The sequence below is a fragment of the Temnothorax curvispinosus genome, unplaced genomic scaffold (genome assembly GCF_003070985.1).
Source record: "Temnothorax curvispinosus isolate PA1 unplaced genomic scaffold, ASM307098v1 QBEX01006321.1, whole genome shotgun sequence".
NCBI classification, from domain to species: domain Eukaryota; kingdom Metazoa; phylum Arthropoda; class Insecta; order Hymenoptera; family Formicidae; genus Temnothorax; species Temnothorax curvispinosus.
The window spans coordinates 926,242-949,305 of NW_020216101.1; the positions used below are offsets into that span (position 1 = coordinate 926,242).

General features: G+C 35.0%; 1 protein-coding gene across 1 annotated transcript in view; it reads left to right on the plus strand.

The window, feature by feature from the left end:
• The window catches only part of LOC112455684, a 71,059-nt gene that overhangs the window by 45,707 nt on the left and 2,288 nt on the right, over nt 1-23,064 (plus strand). The window contains exon 3 of the mRNA XM_025017772.1: nt 18,658-18,770. Within this exon, the coding sequence (XP_024873540.1) occupies nt 18,658-18,770 (113 nt within the window). The remainder of the gene's footprint in view (nt 1-18,657; nt 18,771-23,064) is intronic.

Sequence of the window (23,064 nt, forward strand, 5' to 3'; positions counted from 1 at the left end):
GGAAGAAGCTCTTCTTAGAGACCAAGAAATTGAATCGAAAGCGACGCCTACTTACGTCACGCATATTTTTTTGGGCGTGTCGGGCAGGCGGGTCGAGAAATTCGATTTACAATTCAGTGAAAGGACTCGTTTGCATCGAGAAAATGAAATTAAATCGACGAATCATCTCCCGAAAGAATCAACTCGCAAAGCTCCTCAAATTCTAACCAGTTCGCATGACTGCATCTTTTTAATTATCTATGATTGATCACCCATGTAACATAATGGGTGTAAAAAGTTGAAATGAGTTTCTTAAATGAAGAACTGTTTCGCGAAATTCTATAAACTCATAAACAATTCATACAAAATGTACGTAGAGATTCGTCTGATATTTTTTTGTTAGAAATTTTTATAATTAAAATATATTTTTCAAATTTATAGCTTAACATTACATACCGTGACAATTAGACTTGTTACTAAATATCTAAGATAAAATTAAAATAACGTTAGATTAATTAAAAAACATAATTTTCTTATTCTTTCATATCTTCGAAACTTCGATTTTCGCTAAAACTTTTTAATTGTGTATATATTAGGTAAATAACTCTCGAATTATATTATAAATAGCTCTCGGATTGAAATTATACTATTGAAATAATTATCACTTTTTAACTATAATAAAGTAATTAAATACATATTTGTTTAAAGTATACATATATTTATTGTCAAGAATGCACAATATATGTCCCGGAATTATCGTGATACGTAATTGAAAATCCATAATGACAAATACGGCAAAACCATCGAATTATCTTAAATTACAGAAAATTGTCCAGAAATTATCAGAATATTAGTATTGTCAAAATTTGTGTATCGTTATTGCATATCAATCACGAGGAAAACCTCGCGTATGTTCGGAACCCAATCGGCAAATTCTGGCGACCTTCGTTGGCGACATGTATCCTTTCTCGAACACGCGGACCAAAATACTGATCGAGGGTGTTCGAATGGGGTATAAGTAACCGGTGAAGGTCGGCCAGTATGGAATCCAATTGAAAAGCGAATGTTGCAATGCAATCAATTCATCGTTGTTTACCTCGGAAGATTGTCCAGAGAGATTCCGGTATCCTTCTAAGCTGATCAAGATAGCCGAAAAGTAGAACATGATTGAATTGTGATCTACTCTATGATAGTTAATCTCTTGATCTCGTAGCTTGATCTGTCTTTGAGGGTGGCAAAATTGGAGCAGGGGGTTTATACGAATCTGCACACGTGCAAATCTGTATGCAATATAACAATAGATAAGAAAAAGAGAGAAAAGAATCATTAATAAAATTAATATTGAACGTAACAGGAAATGCAAGCAAGTTTTATTCTCTCTTCTTGCACACTAAAATTTATTTTTATAAAGATACAATTACTATAATTGTTTTTACATTGACTGTTGTAATGACTTGGTTAAACAATATTTGGTTAAAACAATTATGTGAAACGTAACTAAAAGTTCAAAATTAATAAGATAAAACGTTAAGAAAAATTTTTGCGTAGGTGCGTATAAATTTTACAAAATTTAGCTTTGCACAGCTTTTATTTTAGCACTTTACACGAAAGCATATTGATCTACATATTTGCGTATGTATATGCTATTGTTTGCAACTCTCTAGCCGACATGCTCTATTAAGCATAGACACACCCGCGCGACGTGTGTATTATATGCATGCATACGGGAAGAAGAATTAACGGCGCATCGGTGTTGATATGTGGAAAGTGGAGGAGTAGATACATTTTGCAGAATGCATAATTGACGATGCACTTGGGCGCCTTGCAGCGAACCCACGCTGTGTCATACAGCGCGTCGTCATATTCCGACAAAGCAAGTTAATAATTTGCGAGAGAATCTGCTTGTTGATCAAAAATGCAGAACAAATTTTGTTCTTCGCTCTTTGAATCGGCATAAATTTCCATCAATCTGCACAAATTTAATTAAATATTCGCGAAAAGTAATAGGAAAAATGTATTAAACATTTTATTTTGATGGAAACTTTAGAAACACCTTGAATTTCTTCATTTCTTTCTTGAGTTATCGGTTTATAAAGTAGTAGAAGTATCCTCATGACAGAATACTTGTATTTACAATATTTTATGAACGTCCTTCCTTAAGTTATTTTTCGAAAATAGTTTCAATAGTTAATTTTTAATTCTGCAGCGATATTGCATCTCTGGACTCTCTTCTTAAAGCATTTTGAATATTTATAATTGCTCCAGTCGAACAACTCATTATTAATATGCAAATAAATACCTGAATAATTTAATTATTGAGGTTAATTATATTAAAATTCCAATTAAAAGCATTCAATCGCTCTCTCTCTCTCTTTTTCTCTCTTGCAAAGGAGTTACTGTTACGAACTTTACGTTCAAAATCTTTACCTTTCGCCAACACAATGGACGTCCGGCGGTATCTGATCTCGACCCGAATTCACGATGGCGACCCTAGCGAGATTTCATCAAGCTCACACGCACACAATACCAACACGCGATCGCACTGTACACCAGGACAGGATTTACAGTAAAAGAGAACTTGGTCTTCTCGGTCGGGAGTCGATCTGCGTGACATTCTACCATATAACCGGTGCGCCGTAACTCTTTCCCGCGATCCTCGAGAAATTCGCGGGTACACGTGGTCGGACGACATTCTCCAGCTGGCTGCTGGAGGCCCAGCATCGTCGATCTCTCGATTTCGTGCGCGCTCGCGCGCGCGCCAAGGACGCCGATCGATCGAACCGGGATTACATGAGGTCTTGTCCTCAGACGAGAAGATTCGGCGGATCGAACACGACCGTTAGAACAATATCGCGGTGACAACCATCCAAGACGACATGGCCACGAGGATACGTTTACTCCTGTTGTCGGTCCTCTTCGTGGGATCGTTGCACGCCATTCCTGGCAGACTCAGCGGTATGTGGACTTGTTTTTCTCGATTGGCATCCGGTGTTGTTACGGCTTCGCCGAGTGGACGGTGGAGTGGTGTGTGGTGGACATGACGCGGGTGTGATCTGGTTTCGACGGCTTGTCGATGATTTCGGCGAGTGGTTCCGCGCCATAATTGTAATCCTGTGGGGAATGAATCGATCTCTCCGCGACTCAACGATGAGAATTCATGTTTTGCATCGCGCTTTTTCAAATGTCTAAATGTGGGTATGGCAAAATGTATTTACGTCACGCATTCACCGTTACGAACTGTTGTTGTCAAGATTCATTATGTTACTATTATATTATACAAAAAAAAGAAGATTATATGCTACAAAGCTTTGCATAACTTTACATAAGTAATGTTATAACATGTAATCTTCATTATTTTAAAAATATATATTTAGAATGGTTTAGAAACAGACACACGATTTTTGCCTATTTTAAATAAGATAATAATATATTCAATATTCTTTTTTATCTTCTTAGCTTAAACTATGTAATATAATTTCCTTAGAATTAAATTCACATTCTTAGATCTTCTTGAAACACTTGCTTGTTTATAATAACGGTGTTACTAAATTATGTAAATCGCTTGCAACGATGTTGTCGTTACTGTAATGACGTTATAGTCTTTATCGTGTAATTACCACCGAACTTTCAGCCTGTTCGATGAAACTGTTACACTGTCATTATGTCTACATTTCGTCAGACTAAACCATAATCATGTCCGGTTCCTCAATTAACCTTTTTTAAAATTTTTTTTTCTTCGATACTTTCACCGATTCTAGAACTCGTTCCTTCCGTCACTTTCGTAGGACTTTCGCTTAATCTGGAATAATTTTTTTTATTATTAAACTCGTATTTTTTTCGAATATCGATTGTATTAAAATCGAACATGTTAATTATATTTATATATATTATATAGTATATATTTTATGCAAAATGTGAAGTTATTCATGACTTTAAGCATAGCAATAAAACGTGAGATAAATAACACATATAATACACATGCATAAATAACAGATAAATCATCCAACTTTAACGATCTGGATTAACTTTTATAACTTTTACTGCAAATAGAGACTGTTAAATATTCATTGTGCGGGTTCAGATAGTGCATAACATGAATAATATTAACATTCTTTAAAGTTGTAAAATAATTTTTAATATCTATTAATATTCGTATTTCTTTTATAATATATTTCTGTAGCCGCAATTTTAAAAAATTTTATACATCATTTTCGTTTGATTTAAAAGATCGATATTATAATAAAGTGAACAGAAGATTTAATACAGAAGTGATGAAATATCTTGGCTAGGAGAGAGGATAAAATTTGGAAACGTGTATACCACAGTCACATATGATTTATGTCTACTGAATTTCCGCTTGAATTTGGAAAGTATAAACCTCTTTACCTTCATAGAGATTTTAGATTCTATCAGAGATTAAATCTAAACTCTATCTTTATGCTGACGGTGATCACAATAAGTTCACTATAACCTTGGAAACCTAGTCATTGATCAAGTATATAATATGCCCCAAGAAATATTCTTTTTCTTCAGCCTCATTTTCTTCCAGCACCTGTAAATGCTACGCGATAACAACACGCATACATGTATATATTATGACCTTTTATCTAGCAATTATTTGCAGAGCAATGTCTTGATGTAGATTATATTCTTCTTTGCTCTCTTATCGATATTACTGTACAATATTGATTGTATGGTATTAATTGTACCGTACAAACGTATTGTACAAATTAATGAATTTCGTGAATCGTCGACGAGTTTCATTGAGGCTATTCGTGCTACAGGAGTGTGCGCCCGTTTCTCGCATGCACGTTCCCGCTGCGGAACGCAGCGGAATTTACGGTGCGGCAATTAAGGAGTTAGCACAATGACGTTATTCTATCGAATTTCATAATCTTACGTGCCGGTGGTTCGCCTCGCGTTACGCTCAGCCGCCGGTGGTCCGTTGCACTGCAATGCACACGATTTACTTCGCGGAGCGGAAGTGCAGCACGACACGAGATACTCTCTCCGCTCGCTCTATACGAGGCGTTGCACTTGTGCGCGGAGCGGTATGCCGTTCTTTCTGTCTCCCTCACCTCTATACCGCAATATTCTTCCCGCGAATGTTTCCTCCTCCACCGGCTCCCGGGCTAACGACGCATATCCTGGAGCCTTATCTCACACGAAAGGCTCGAGAGTTGCCACACGCCCGTCACGCTTGAAAAGACTAATTTCCCAATGAGTCTGACCAGAAGCCAGTAGTATAATGAGATCTTATATTTTTTCATGTTGTTTATAAGCTCGATTACAATACATACGTAATTTTTTTCTTTTAGTTAAATGCAAATAATCATATTCGTAAGTGAAGCGAAAAAATAAGCGTATTACAAGGCACAAATAGATATTTTTATAGCAGATACGATATTTTCTACGGCTGCAGATATAATACTAATGATGAATCTTTTTTTATCAAGAGCGTGGTTTTGTTTGCAAGAAGTTTGAATAACATTTTAAAAGTATGACGTATGTACGGAAATTTTTTTGACAATTATTGTAAAGAACATTGCGTATTTTTTTTTCATTCGTAAGTTATGAAAAAGACGTTATGCTTGTGTTTAAAATAAATTCCTTCATTCAATTTTATTTTTATTATCAAGAATTTATATTTCATTTTGCGCTTTACATCGTAATGCGAAAGAAACATTTTCTAATTATTGTTATGGCTCATAAAAGAAGATTCACCCATAACTCTCTTGTTTGTCGGCGTTGTTGTCTCTTATAGCAATATTTTCTTGCTGAAACTTAGGTCAATGACTTATATCCTGGCACATTATCTCACGAAAGGCTCGTGCACTTTACTCCAACATCGTCACGCTTAAAGGAGTTTAATTTTTTAACGCGCAAAGTTGTCGCGATTGAAAGCAACATTCTATTTTCATTAAAAAATTATTGAAATAGCGAGAAATCTTGAGATATCGATCTAATTAAGTTTATTTCGCAGTTTACAATGTAATACATGGCATATATTTTGTTTCTATATGTACACGATTTACATTTTCTCTCTTATGCTTGAATAACTAAAATTCTTTACAGCTGATATTGTAGGTATTTATGCACTTGGATTGTTTTTCAATATGCAAAATTATTCATTTTAAAGAGAATTACAATAAAATTATTTGAATAAATAAAGAACGTTATTAAAATAAATGTTAAATTACAAAAATAATATTAAAGTAAACTATGTTACAGCTATTTTCTCAATAAGAAAAATAATAACAAAGCTGACTACATAATTTCTATAAAAATAAATTCCAACGTAGCTTTATCTGTCGTCAATTGCATTAACTCGCGACGCTGTTAGCAAAGCCAGTGCCGTTGGACATTCAAACGATGCTTTTTGTTTCATCGCACTGGCATTCCAGATGGTGAGAGTATTACGCGGCACTTGCACAAATGTACGTGCTCCTGATTGCGGTTTCAAGAGGAAAACGCGATCTTTGCTGCAATGCCGCCGAACGCATCGGCGTGCTCGGTCTGCGGTCCGCCGCGGTAAAACAAAACCAAAATTAGATAACGTTGTTTGACCATATTGAACAGACCAGTGCGAAATTGTCGCACCTTGCCGCTTGTGAAAATGCAAATTGTAGCGTGCATTAAAATACAGATGCATATGAGGCGAAACTTCGGCAACGTTATGTACTTCGATGATGATTTTTTTTGATGTTTCAATAAATCAAGGTATCATTAATTAAACTTGATATGTTATTTAAATTAGTTTCTACGAATTTTTTAGATTATATATATTATTTCTTACTTACATTATTGTCAGGCGAAGAATTTTTTAATTGTAAACGATTGACAATAAAGTAAGTAAATGTGTAAAATACATTTAAGTTTTATAATCTATTAAAATTGAAGAATTTTTTTCAAATTTTTATTTTGTATTATTTTTGAAATATTAAATATTAAATTTTTAAAAATATATTTATAAATACAAAAATTTTCGAAATTTTGCTCGTTTGAAATTTTTTCTTTTTAATGAGGTCAATTCGAGAGAATTTTATTAAAAGTAAAACACATGATGTCACAGTTTCTCCAGTATTGTATAGGTATTGTTTTCATGCTAATCAGTATTAATAATGCATATGCAATTACCATTCTAGTTCTATAATAGGTTTATTAGCGATTGGCTATACTCTCGTTTTTCGTAATCGAGCGGCGCGTAGCGCGTATATCAAAGCAGGTACTTCGCGTCTATCAATGAGTAGCAATCGTTTTGCAATAACATTGCTCCGGCAGATAATCTCGCGGTGGTGAATTCATCGTGGGAAAATTCACCGCGGAACGCGTTATTGCGTTTACGGGATTAATTACGAAACGAACGGACCTAAACGGCACGCGTTACGTCCAGCTGGCGCACTCATTATCTAATGGCGTACCGTTGAATTTATTACAGTTTAATTACGCCGTCAACAGTCGGCGCGTTTTGCCACCGTGAAATATGATTATACGTCTGACAATAGGATAACATAATCTGCTTCCGACCGCTTACAACAACCGAAATATGCTCTTAATGGCACTGCTACGAGCGTCATCCTAGTCACGTGTTATTTTATGTGCCACCAAAATGTTGCTTGCCTAAAATATTGTTTATGTTACTACGCGTACATAAAAATACGCTGGAGAATTTTTATTAAAGAAATAAAAACATAGCTTAAATTTTTTATTCCAACACATGTATTTTGTAATTGTTATTTATTATTATATTCGTATTATTAATTTGAAAAGAAAAGTCGAAAAAAGTATTTTAATTTGACGTTGTGTATTTAGTAAATGCTTATATAATTTATTACGGTAGAAACTATTATTTAATAATTCAAAAATTCATGAAATCATAAATCGTTTAATTATAAACTCTCTCCCATCTAAATGACAGAGATTTCTATTTAGTTTTTACACAGATATCAAGCAATTTAATTAACATATTTATGACTTGATTAATAATAATAATTTAATTATTTAACACATATTTATGTGACCATGCACGTTAATTTCATCTGATAATTATTATAATCACACGAATGTGGCAAGAAGAAAAAGTTACTTTGTTTTAATAAGCGTGATATACGAGCATAATGAGCTGGATTTTTTTTAATTGTTGAATGTTGCATCGGCGAATATCAATAAAATTGTCATGACCTTTTTACTTAAGATAAACGGTAAGAAGGAAAGGTTATCGCGTGGAACTGCGCGAGATAGAAGTTAAAATGGTAAGAGAATGCGGTGAAGAACGTCTGCTCACGTTTCGCCGCGCCTCTTTTCGATCTGCTTGCCGTCCTGCATCGATTTCACGTGGCTATCCACGTGTTCTCGTCACGTTCGGTTACCATTTCGAACACATCTTGCGATCGTCACGGGCTATTCCAACGTAAATACACATGGATGTACGTTTCTGAAAGAAGTGCATGGCGAAATGCATCGCAACGAGGACAGGGCTGTCACAGCGGCTCTTCGTTTAGAAGAAGAAAAGTTTTTTAACAAAATCTAACAGAAAGAATACGAGAAATAAATTTGTTTTCAAACAATATGGAAATTATTTTATTCTAACAATAATTTATTAAATTGGAAAATTGATAAAGTTGCGAAGAAAATTTACTTTATGCATGCAAATTGGTATTTAAATACTATTGTATATAATTAAATGAACAATTACAACTTCTGCCAAACTCATCGCTTATCGTGATATATTAGTTGTAGATATACCTATATTATATATTTTTTAAATAATTATTTATTTAATTATAATTTTTATCTCGAATCTATGAAGGCGAACGCTTGAACAGCCACACGTAAAGGCAGCCCTGAGCGAAATAAAACATTAAAGTCCCGTAGGACGTCGGCAACGACCGTAAAATGATATCGAATTTGTGACGCAACTGAGAGAAAGATGGAGGGCGAAGTAACTGCGCTGTCGCATCGTTATCGAGAGCTAGTCGGAAATAACTCGTCTTGCAAGAATGAATTTCTGATGGATTGGATTTATATATATATATATATAATCGCGTCTTATATGTGTATAATGCATATACATATACAACGAATTGTACTTGTGTTGAAAAGCATATAGAGAAATACAGGAATGTAATATTTCATCGCGCAATGTGGTACGGAAGGTAATAATTCCCCTAATTCACATTTTTTATAGCTACATGTTAAAAAAACAGTTTGTAAAAATATACTTTCAAAAAATAAATCTTACAGAAGTAACCTGCACGAGAGAGGGAAATACAATAAATTGCTTAAAAATAGATTGTAGAAATTTACTTTTAAATATATATAAAAGTAAATTTATAAAATAAATAATGAAGATCAATTTTAGACAATGGTATTAATTATTAATGCCGTGATAAGTATTAGCTACTTTCTTCTCTATACAAAAATGCTATCGCTAGTTTTGACATAATAGCTACTAGTGTTTTTAACGTAAAAATTATTAGCACAAGGCAATTGTGAAATTTTTAATGCAAATTAGATACAATTACAAGAAGAACCTCCAAAGAAGTAATCTAAATATTTCGTCATTTCTCATCTTCAAAATATGTAATAAAATGACATGGCTTTGTTCTTTTTTTTTTTGCAACACCGGAGAACCGTGTTATTCTCGCCCGACGCTCGGGGGACATTGAGATCGTTAACCGGAGGTGTAACCGAACGATGCCAAGTTGGCGATGCAATTTCTCATTGCGCCACCCACGTCACCGAGGTTACGCCGGACGTGCGGCTCCTCTTCTCGCGTCATTTATTATCGCGCCCCCGTACAAAAAGGACTCGTCGACAAAGCTCGACGGCGACGACGAACCTGGGTTCGAGCTTTTCCACCGTGCGCGTGCTTTTTCTCCGATGGAGTTTAATTAGCCCGGCGTGGCGTCCGCGAAAGGTCAGCGCGCGACGGACGAACGAACACGTAAGTGCCACTTCCACGCAAACATGCCGGAGAGAAAGTTTCGATGAAGCTGATTGGCTTCATTTCTCTGTTGGCGCGGTGGTTCTCCATCGGGCGAAGTAATAAAAGGAACCAAAGTTACTTCTTTCTCTCTCTCAGGTGGTTGCACCGTCGGCGACCTCCTCCCGGGACAATGTGCATTTCTTCCCCCCCCTTTCCCCCTTTTCCCCGCATTTTCCTTCCTCCCCGCGTTCACCCGGCTTCTCTCCCGTCTCGACCGTTGATGAAATTACGTAAACTCCATTTTCCGGGAGCGCGAGCGCCGCGCCGGGATGCCCGTCCTCTTGAGAGGGGAGCCTCGTAAGGAAATATGGCGATGGGCGGGAACGGTAATAACGGAGCTCGGTATTTGGGGTAAAGTACTCGGGGAGTATCTTTCCAATGGTGACGTTTTTAAGTCGTCATTACACCCTAATGATGCTTCTTCTTCCTCTTCTTTTTCTGTTTCTTATGGCTTTACGACCGACATTTGATACGCTAAGTTCCAAGATTTGATTTATTATCATTACTTATGAAAATTTTTGAATTCGTTAAAAAAACGATAAAGAGTATCGTAACACAATTGTAATTTCGAGTTTAGAAAATGTTTTTTGATGCTATTTGTCTAGCCATAATACGATTTTTTGAAAATAAGTATATTGAAATTTTTTAAAATAATTTAGATGAGAGATTGTGTCTACAGATCGGAGACTTCTTAAATTATCTGTTATACAGGATACTTAGAATATACTTCTTGAATATTAAGTGTACGATTTCCAGTCGTGTTAATAAAAAATTGTGTTATAATATAATATAAAAGTTAAAGTGAGAACATCTTTCTCAAATATAATTTGCGGAGGCTATTACGTTTCATGAAAATATTTTGTTCTTTCGTTATATTTGCATTTCTTCACCGGAAACTTTGCGGTCAGATTATTAGATTAAATTTTTTATTTCGTGATTTTTCAGGCGTACAACGCCTTCCTTCAGACAAGAATTGAAATGAGCTGAATAAATACTGTCTACTTGAAGTTAAATTGTGATAACTGAGCTATTTAATAAGAGCTCTCTCAATTACCCAATATTAAAAATGAATTATGTATAGGACATTACAATATTGTTGAGCAATATACGTATATTCGATAAAAAATTGTCAACAAGAGGAAATAATTTGTTTAATTATCAATTCTTAAGGATTGTTCCTTATTTTTAAACTATTACATATAAATATTGATAATAAATAAATCATGGAAAATTTATATAAATTTCTGAACCTAATCTAATAAAATATGTAATGTAATGTATAAAAAAATGTACAATTGAAAGATTCTTTTATATTATTATAAATATTACGTTATATAATTGAGTATATTTATAATGTTAATATTACTTTATTTGTTAATTGTACGTACAAATCGCAGTTTATATTAATTATTGCAACGCTTCTAATTAACATTAACACTTAACGTTATAAATGTGTTTAATTAACAAATATTTTATCAAACTACAATCAAATAGCAAATTGTTTGCAATAGGCAAACAATCGTAGAAAGATTCGAGAGAATACTGTGAGATTTCAAAGCGAAATGCAAATTTCAAAACGAATCACGAATAAATTCGGAATTTATTCAATGTTTTGCCAGAAACGCGTCTGGTGGAGGGTTTTCCGAAGGGAATTACACTAGTAAGACATAAAGAGAGAAACGCAGATTCCCTCGAATTCGAAACATTTCCGTCCATACCGATTGCACGCTCGACGAGGTCATGACGCACGTCTAGGCCGCATCCGCTTTTCCACGTCGCGATTCCGCGAGTCAATTTCAGTCGGTGGCAGCCGTTTTCCATCGCCGAATGTGGAAACCTGCCTCTTCCATTTGCCGAAAACGATATCCGAACCGTCGCTTTTTCTATACCTGTCTTCTCCGTCGCTCCCAGTGCAGCGTGGCCACGAATTCAGGGGGATCGTACCGTATCGGCTATACCTATACGGCCATTTCGACGGCGTGCAATGCCAGTATGCGATCCATAATAGAAGTGGGAGTCATGCGAGTGCACTAAAAGGACAACCCACTTCAATAGTCTCAAAGATATTTCTACTATCGAAGCCGATACTTTGCGTAACGCTATCCTTGCCATGCATGGGATAAAGCGTCCGTTTTTCTTATATGAAGGAGTAAACTCCACTTGTGTCAAAGAATTTCTCACTAAAATATATATATATTTTTTTTTATTCTATTCGGCATTACAGCATTGATAGCAAAAGATGTTCTTTAAAATTTAATAACGATCGATATATGATAAGAATAATATAACAGATATAATTCATTGTCGATATCATGTGCGTGGGTGTTATGTGCTTAATATTTTGCGCGGAAAGAGTAGAGAGAGAGGATTGTCACCATACGCACCATTTTTCTGGACACTATGTCGCCATTTAGCTCGCATTACTGTGTATTGCCAGCGCTGTGCATTGACAGCTCTAGGGTGCAATTGCATGTTGGTGGGCCGTGACCGCTCGCTTTGATCACCCCATCAGTATGCATTGCCCTATAACGGACATTTACGTAACGTGGCCCCCGTGATTTTGCCCACATGCGGCATGTCCGTCATCCTCGGCAAAATCTTCCTCGGCGAATGCAAACGCCGAACGTGACTCGCGTCGGCGGCGGCGGCCGCGGCGCCGCGCGCTGGTTGTCTTTTCGAAAGCGTGTCAAGGATACGCTGAACGAAGGTCGGTCGCTCTCGTGAAGTTTAGTCGGTCATCCGACTGGCTGACTGTTAAGCCGCGCGTCTTCTTGACGTCCGATTAAAAGTGACAGTTCGATCAGAGACACCGTTATCCTTAATAGCTGACCGTATACGTCGTGGCGTCGGGATCGTTTTATTGTGGGCAATCATCTTTCGCCATAATCATGTCTCATTAACTGTTTTTCAGAAATACATATTTAGCAATACCCAATTTACAGCGAGAAATTATTTTACCATATGCTACTTATCATCTTGTTTTATTTTTATTTTTATACTTTTAATTTTTATCGATTGCAATCCTTTTTTATTTTTTATTTTTAACTTTTCGAGTTTACGTTATGAGATAAGAACAAGCACACCGAATAGCTGTACTTTATAAATTTATAAACGTTTAAGATAATATATTTATATATACTTGAAATTTTTGTAATAGCTTCTATTCATGCTTAGAACTGTGAATGATACTCATCTCTTTAAACGTTCCAAGATTTGAAGACGCTTGAAACGTATTCTAAGCATGATATTCGACGTCGAATAGACAGAAGACGAAAGACGTGATTAAACCACTCATGTACCGATGAGTAATTAATTTCGTTTTCTGAGGGAAAATTGATTTAACTTGATTTAGCCACGATATTCATCTAGAATGTACCTGAGATATCGTTTCCTTAATTAAAGTACTTATTCATTAGTCATATTAATGCGGTTCTGGATGACTGAGCTATAGTAAAAGACTGCCGAGCGATGTTCGACAGAGCTCTGATGGTCGTCTCACATCAGTATGTGCGTATTGTTGCTTCAGGGTAGCACATTAATCATTAGCTGTTAAAAAATTGCACATGAACTCGGTCATTGCAATCAATGGAGCGTAATCGCACTTATTGCAGAGCTCGAAATTTTTCCGAGCAGAAATTTCGACATTTCTCCTGATCTACGGAATTATCAATAATAATTAATATTATCAACAAATCGTATTATTACATTTTCTTGAAAATGAATATCAAATCTTATGCAATTTTCTGATCCTTAGTTATTAATGTTATAGATATACAAAAATAACATTTACGTTTATTATCTTAAATGATGCAAGGTACCTACAGTTTGTATCGGTGAAATTTTTTCGTCGTTTTTGTCAGCAATTTTATTATTCGTACGTTTCAAGCGTTTGCTCTTTTGATTGTAATTCAATGGACTATCGAACGATTTCGTGAGTTTGTGAACGGTAATTAAATTTCTTCGTACTTGCAGATCGCGTCGTTTTAATTCATGCGATTTTCGGGATTGCACTCGTAAAATTCGACTTTACGATGTCGTTTCTTCTAAACGAGTGCGGGCTTCGCCCGTCGATAAAATCCGACATTTTAAGAGTCGATGGATCATTTACCTTCTTGACTGTGAGCTTAAAATAATCGTAGTCGGGTGTTACGTTTTCAGCAAGTTTCGAAAATGATTGATTGATCTGAACGCTATCAACGCGCTGTATCGCGCTAATGCGGCGTGCAAAATTACATTCAATATATTCTCTAATATTATTCTTTATAAGATATATTCATTATTTGAGTAATATTTCCACATTAATATTGATTAATGTAATTATTTAAAATGCTGACAAGGCATTTATCTATAACTGACTAATTCTTAAAAAATCTTTTTATGTAAAAATATTGAGAGTTTTTGTACTAATTATAGATTGCTTATTATAATAAGTATTATAAATTCGTGTTTCCTATCCTTCCGTTAATTACTTAACGAAATACAAAAGTTTGACAAAATTAAACAATATATCTTTTTTTATTTGCAATAACAGTTCTTAAAGTTTGAATATGTTAGAATTTTCAAACACAACTCTCTATTTCTCTAGTTACATAACAAGCATAACGACAAGCTCGACGTTGTATATCGCGATATGTATTAACTTCAATAATAGCCGCTGGCGGATTTGTAAATTCGAGCAACGGATTTAGCAGAATGTATGCATTGTGGAGCAAACAGTGGCGTGTATAATGTCATCTAGATCTCTCGAATTTTGCCGGGTTTTTCATAGTACCGGAGGGCACATTTTATTATACTACGATTATGTTTCCTCTCACATTAATCAAAAAACAACTCTTATTGTTGTTACAGTGAATTACCCATTATTGTACTTTTTGGAACAGATAACACGTACTGCTTTTTAATGTTATTTAAATTTATGTGAATTTCATAAATTAATACTAATGTAATGTTTCTACTGAGAATCTTTTAGTGGGTTAAATAATTAAAACTCAATTAGTTTTAAACGATAATTACCACAATTAAAAACAATTTTTTTCTGTTATTAATCCTACAGAACGTTCTAAAAAATTTATGCACTTTCATCGGTATCGGAGAACTTAAGCCATAATTATATAAAAACTCGAATAATAAAAGTTGTGGTAGCTCCGAGATCCGTTAATGGCTCCTCTAATGGAAGTAATTTATCTTTTTTCCATCTTGTATTCTGCGTGACGAGAAGCGATGTTGTGGAACCAAAAAGTGGAACAGGAAGCAAAAGTCGGAGGTGTCTATTAAGAAGTCCGCTGAATATTAACGCGACGAAATGTTTTCTGACGCCGCGGCGCGGAGATTAACGAGGCGATTATTAAAATATGCAGTACGCCAGCCTAATTAGCCCGCCGATGAAACCAAGAAGTCGTCTAGTCTGCTTGCCATCTTCTTCAGTTTTACAAAGGTCGCGAACTTTAGCACGATGCAATTTCGCCGTATTACCTCGCTCAATTTGCGCGACGATTCGAGTTGACTCGAGCACTATTATTTTATCACTATTTTTCATGGATTTCTTTTTGATGAAGAATCTTTAAATATCGGGAGACTTAGTGATAAAAACTCAAGAGACACTTTTGGAATAAAAACTGTAAAATTTTAGCAAAAATAAAACAAATATTTAAGGGAATTGAAAAAATTGTATGAGATGCCAAGATTTATAAGTACCAAAAGAGAATCTCAAGACTTACCTATGCATTAGATATGTATTATAAAAAAGATTAATAAACTAAGATTTTCTCCGCTATTATAATCAATGTATATGTAATTTTTATGTATTTTATTATATTACTAATCAATATTACTTATTTGTAAATCAATCACTGATTTTCAGAAAATATTTTACACCATCTATCATACAGAAATAAAAAGCTATTTTTTTCACATCATCAGTCTGTCGATAACATAAACGATAAAAAATGTAGCTGCTAATCTATCTTGCCTCGTATAACGTAGCGCTAATGTTACAATCTCGCGTTTCATGTACAACGCGTAAAAATGCGAAAGGAAGAATAACAACGAATATTGTTAACAGCAAGGAGATTAACATGACGGTAAAAGAGTGAATGAGAAAAAGTGACTCACCCGCGGTGCATTGCGCGCGCGAAAGTGCGAAAAAAGCCACTTCCGGCTACTTATGCGAAAGCGCGCTTCATTTACCGCGACAATTAACGGAACGACGCACGCACGCACGCATGACACGCGAGCTATGTAACGAACGAGCCTCGTCGGAGAAATCCTGTCGTCGCACCGTAAACAGAACAGACAGAATCGTCGCCGAAATTTCACGTCGTGCCGGCGAGACGTGCAGCGAGATTCGCGGTTTACGCAACTGCTCGTGTAACCGTTGTAACTCAGCCTTACTGCATAGAACGCGGTAAAGCAAACGCAAACGCACGCGAGGTATCACGTATCCTCCGGCGGCAGAGATTTCCGTGATTCTCACTACCGTGTAAAATGCGATATTGCCGTATTCGTATTACACACAGCTCCGACACACAGTACAATGAGCCTGGTCTGCGACGACGGCTATTGCTGCGACGTTATTAATCATTCTCGTTCATCGCCCGCTGTCGTTGTAAAAATATTTTGCATTTTACTTTGACCCGTCTCTCGACAATCGAGTTGCAAGACAACTTTCGAATGGAATCGCATCGGGACGAGAAGTGCGTGAGCCGGTGAAAGCGTTCGTCGTCATATGGGAGACACAAAGCAATGCGTTGTATCTCCATAATTCGCGTTTGTTTCATCAAGGTTACTATAATGCTCGATACTCGGCTTCTTTACATAATAGGTACTACGAGCGTGGGATTTCGTTGTTCCATATAATTCATTCATTTGTAAATTTATTGAAGACAACATTTTTTTTTTTATTTTTGTGTATTATTCGTTTATTTACGAATATGATGCGTTACAACATTAGCAAATTTGAGAATATTAATTTACATATATTATATATATTACAGAAAAAAGCAGTATCTATACAATAACATTTATGTAAAATATTTAAAAAAATTTTTAAAGTTATACACACAGACTTTATATAGTTTAATTATTGTTTTAAAGTACTTCTATATATATATTGTATTGATAATAATCTACTCATAAATTATTAGAATTAAATATCTATTGATATAGAAAGCATATTAGGCTTTTTTGATACGATATTGCAACAGTTATTGCAATCATCCATGACATCCACACATATTATATCTACATAAGTGTCTGTACTTTCTCAGAAAAGGTAGCGCGATAATTTCCGCATCGTAGCATAATTGTCATTTGGTTGAAGATAAATCATACTTTGTCCTAATTAGCTTTCGTTTTTATACTTCTACAAGTACACAATATTTTTTTTGCGGTTTTAACATTTGACGACGCTGCTTTGCGTAAAGGCACAAACGAGACAACTGCACAGTCATGTGCACACACATATAGATGTACATGTGATCTCTTCCGCGTTGCGTAATTGCAATTGCTGAAGTCCTCAGTCGCAATTGCTGTGTTCTCCTAATATAGTCGGAGAAACCGAATGCACTACTGATTAATAAGATACTAACGGAGAAAAGGCCGTCATGAAATTTCACTTTGTGTCTTCTATTCCTTTTGTAAATTGAACGCGAGTTAGATTGACGCGAATTAATTCAGTTTACATTATGGTGAAGCGTCTTAATATCATTTTTGAAATAAATATTGTTTCAATGATATGCAAATATTTAACAGTCTAATTGCAGAAGATTACAGACAACTTACGGAAATTTATATATTATCGCAGAAGCGTTTTATGTTTTTATGAAATATATTTTTATAAGAATATATTAAAAATTAAGAATTTTTTAATGAAATATATAATATATCACTTTATTATTTAATTTCATAATTCAATTATTAGTAGTTATTTATTGAATATAGTAATATATTTGAATTGTATCTATAATTGATCTGGTAAATTTTATTGCATAATTTAAGAAGTTATATAGTTGACGCAACATTACACGAAAAATTTCTCTTTTGAGGAAAAAAAGGATATCGTGTCAATATGTTTTATTGGTAGAAGAATATCTATGAGTAGAGACGAAGTGTTTGGAGAAATTTTTGAAGTGGGCGTATTTTAAAAGATGTTAATATAGTCAGGACTATAAATTAATTTATGAATGAATGCGAAAGGAATTCTAGAAAGCTGACGCGTTTTGAAATACCGTATCGAAGTCTTGCATTGCGACGACTTAGATTTATAGATCAATGCCAAAATTTATGTAAATATTAAAACAAAACGTCATTTGATTTGTAATAGTTGGTGTTGAGAAATTTAATATATTACCTTCAAAATTTTTTTAAAACTTAGAAATGTATACAAGAATATATGTGAAGATATATTATTAATTTATTATTAGAGTTAAATTATTATTAGATATATTTTAATATTTTCCGCAACTAATTGCGAATTTGCGAATGTCTTTCTTATCGAGCCATTCGCCGCTAAATGAAACCATTATTTATTTGGCGCAAGAAGCTGTATCCTTAGAGATTAAATTTTTTCTATATTACAGACTAAACATATTGTCAGGTGCAAGAAAAAAAAAAATATCGTATTGTACTTTTTTTTACCATTCATTCTGTTTAAAAACGTATCGATATTAATAGCCTTTCTATTTTCTTTGCAGACGACTGTCCAAACTGCGTGGACGAACACAGCAGCAGCTTGGCGGCTTCAAGATGGACGATGCCTTTACTGAAGCTGGGCGAGAAGAGATACTACCTGGGGATCTTCTTCAAGGTATCGCTCCTGCCAGTTACGCTGATTTATTTGACCGAACCGCCGACCCGACCCGGGTCTCGGACTTTATCAAATTATTTCCGAGCTCGTAACTTTCCGGCTTTGCTGTCACGGACGGTTTTACGGTGCATCGAATGCCAAGGACTAGGGTAGTAAGGATCTTTTCGGATAACAACGACTCCGTGTTAGTTATAGCAAGGAAGCTCGCGTGATGAAAGAAAGAAGATAAAACACACTTTGAAACGACATATTTGCCATGTGAAGGAAAATTGAAAGAATTTCTAGCAAAAGTGATTTCAGATTGCAAATGCCAATCTTATTATTATAAATCAAAAGTATAGATAGAAATTTTCTAGTTAGGTACATATTGATAAGTTTAAACAATGCCACATTCTTACTAAAACATCTTATCCATGCAGCGTTTATAACGTAAGGGTTTTTTCTTTTTTAATTACAAGTATTAAATTATATTTACACAAGCTCAAAGAACAAAAAATAATTTATATCTAATTTAATATTATAAATATTTAAGAATTATTTTCCATGAAATACTATCTTTTTATGACACTTGTGACAGTTTAAAGTTTAAAGCGTATCTTCTATCTCGACGATTTCGCAGGTAGTGCTGATCTCATGCGGGTCTTTCGAGAGCGACATTCCTGGTTCTGACGTGTGTAAACGCGTGTCCGTTCGCGCGCGAACACAATCGTATCGATTAGAGTCGCCCTTATTACGGCTTCCCGGATAGCCTAGGCGCTTTTATTGACTCACGCGGCTATTAACACGGATTTCGTAATTCCATCGCGCTGCTGCGGATCTGGCCGAGGTGACTATCGCTATGAGATGGATGGAAGTGACGTAAAGGCATTCGTTTAAGCGGGCTTTTCGCAACGAAAGCGCGAGGAGGGAAAAAGTGGAGATTCTCTCCTTCCCTCTTGACCTCTCCTTTAATCGGATCACGCTGAAGACGAGTGCCCCTCTTTGTTTCGCAAGCAAATAATGGTGCCGGCGCCCTATTAATCGAGACCTTGCAAAACAACCTCGTTCTTTGCGGGGCAATAACCGACTTTTCGACAGAATTTCGTGGTTCTTTTCTAACGACAGAAGTGTTTGCCTCTTTCCTCGATGGGAAACTTATTTGAGTTAGAAAAGGAGGCGATTTTCTGGATGAAAGTCCCGATCAAGTTTCTAAATACCACTTGGTTTCTTGCTGCTTCGATTAATCCGTCTGTTTAATTTGTGACAAGATATGCACTCATGCGTGTCTTTGAAGGACCAAGATATATGTCGATCCTGCTATACATTACCTATATAGATTAATTAAAGGGATTTTGTATTTGTTCTTGAAGCTGATGTCTCCATGTGATTTATTATTAAGAATTGCATCCTAAAAAATATTAAAATGTTACATTTATTATCTTAATTTTTATTAAAATTTGAAATAAAGTTCATTGCGCAATGCTCACCATTAAAAGAAGAAAATATAATTAAGAACCTAGCACAGAACAGAAGATTAGATTTGTTAAAAGGTGATTCAACTTTCTTTTGAAGTATATTAACTCTTATTGAATAAACGAGAACACCGTGGAATTTCCTGCTTCTAATATAATTACATAACTATATTACTTTTACAGTAGCATTTATATTAGTCATAAATTTTACTTGCTTTTTTCTTATCAGAAAAGACACATGATTTTTTTCATCTATTAATTACTTTCTCTTTAATCTTCATTTTCTTCCGTGGTGCGGATGTGCCTGGAAACAGACGGAGCCGAATATTCGGAACCGAAAAGCCAATAGCTTGCCATTGATCGTCACGTACGATTGCTGTTTCGTTTAGGGAACATAGACAGAGCTTAAGCGAAGCCATCGTGCACGAGTAACGACGGGTTCGTGCCGACGTTTCGTGGCGACGCGGTGCAGGAGAGCGCGCACTGCGAGATTCGAGCGGAAAGGGAATGCCAGCGCGGTAATGCAACGCCGTCGTGTCGGGCCGCTCCGGTGCAATCGCGACGGCGCTCTATTTATTGCGCTTTATTTGCATTCCCGGCGGGTTACACTCGATTTTTCGCGTCTTTCGCGTTCCACTTTGCCCCCCACCGTACACACCGGACGGATCGTCGAAAGAGCAACGAGAGAGCAGCGACGAAATTTGGTACCGTTGACGTTGACGAAACGAGAGACAATATTTACCATGCTCTTGAATAAATTCTTTCTGAACGGCTAAATGCGTGGATGAAAGATGTGTAATATACGATAAATGCCATACACAGATATTGTAACAACTAATAATAATAATAATAATAATAATAATAAATATAATACGATAATAATAATAATAATAAATAAATAAAATAAAATAAAAATAAAATGGATTGTTGGAAAAGAATTATCGCGGTAGTAATATTGCAAGGTTAAATATATAATAAAAAAATTATAGCACAAAAGTATTTTATATAATTATGACGGTGAGATGAAACTTTTGTGACATATCTTGTAAAGATTGTCAGGATTCTTTTTTAAAAACAAATTTACGCACACTCTTTTCTCACATAAATTGTTTTAGAATTTTTAATATTTTAATTAGTAATTAAAAACTAATTAAAAACTAATTTACTTATTAAAATAAATTAATTAAAATTTGATTTATATGTACTTGTATATTAATTCCGAGTTTAGTTCCTGTTATGTTAACAGGGAGATCAGTTTGCAGTTATAAGACAAATAATTTACATAAGCATTAGCTACCAACGGTGTTAATTACCCACGATGTTAATTCGGGCAAACTTTAATTAGCATAGCGTTTAAGATCCGAAAAGATTCATTAAGTTCCACAAAACAAGCAAAATATGCAAAATTTTGCTTGCTTTAATTTGCGATAATCACTTTTCTTAAGCCGTCTGTGTATGAAAAAGCAATATACATATGCTAAGATTTTTATGTAATTTGTAATAAACTTTCTTTATTTGATTATATACTATAATATTCACGAAATATTGAAGCAAATGTTTTAATGGTTTAATAATAAAAAATATATTTGTATGTCATATCTGACAAGTTTGAATTGACTAACATTGCTATTGCGATATTTTGCCCGACATAATACAGCGACAACTCGCCAAATTATCAAAATATACAAAGTTTACCGAAAGTTGCACAATATATGTATACTTTGCAGAAGTGTAGTGTAGTTGTTGCATATACGTGTAACGGCCGCGTTGTTCTCACAGAATTCCAAGCGGGTAATCCAGTTTCTTAGTGAACGTGTATTATGCGTGCTAATTATGTTGATAAGAGACTTTGAGGATCACGAATAGAGTTGCATAGCGGCACACACGAACTTCTGCGAGCTAGCTACCATTGCAGCCTGATTTTGCGATTATTTGTTATCGCGAAGAGGAATGCGTTGCACTATGTTGCGTAATGTGTTGCATTATCAAGGATGCTGTGAACAGATACTTGGAGACGGCACGTATGCGGTATGTGAGAGCTGAGGACCAACTTTGCACTTAAATGGTTGCTCGCAGCGGCTATAAGCGTGAATGCGACGAAACGCCGCGAGGAAATTCGTAACGATCGTAAAGGACCACTGTCGATGATGTCAACGACGTTTATACGCTTCTGCAACGTACCGCGGTCATAAAAATTACATAATGCAGCGCGAATGACCGAAGTTACTCACACAACTGATCGTGTAATATTGAAATATCGAAATACAAATTTGCTGCATATTGAACGTTCGTCAGATTTCTCTTAACCGCATAAAATATTGCGATATGCGGGTTACTAATAAACATTTCTGTGCTATCATAAACAGCCCGAGGCAAGTTAAACAGTACTGAGTAGATAATTTCACTTGGTTAAATATGAGATACACTTATATACGTACTTGACTGTTTTGGAAAATGATAAAAGATCAATCTTAAATTTAAAACATTTAAAAAAGTCCAGAACCTTTTGTTTAGAGAACTTAATTTGTCAAGGAAGAAAGATTTTTTCTTTTAATAATAATGTTTCTATTATAATTTAAAACAAAATTTACATTAAAAACATTGTTATTAGCATTTTTCCTTATACATTCCATATTTTTAGTGTAACTTAGTTTGTCTAAAAATAAATCTTAGCATTTAATTATTGAGTTACTCTCTACTCTACATAATACTCTTATTACTTGATTATTTATGAAAAAATTTAATCTACTTTATTGGAACATTTGCTTCTACTTTTCGTGTGATGATTATAGTATTATTGACGCATTATTGACACATTAAATAACAGATTTTGTTTGTAACTT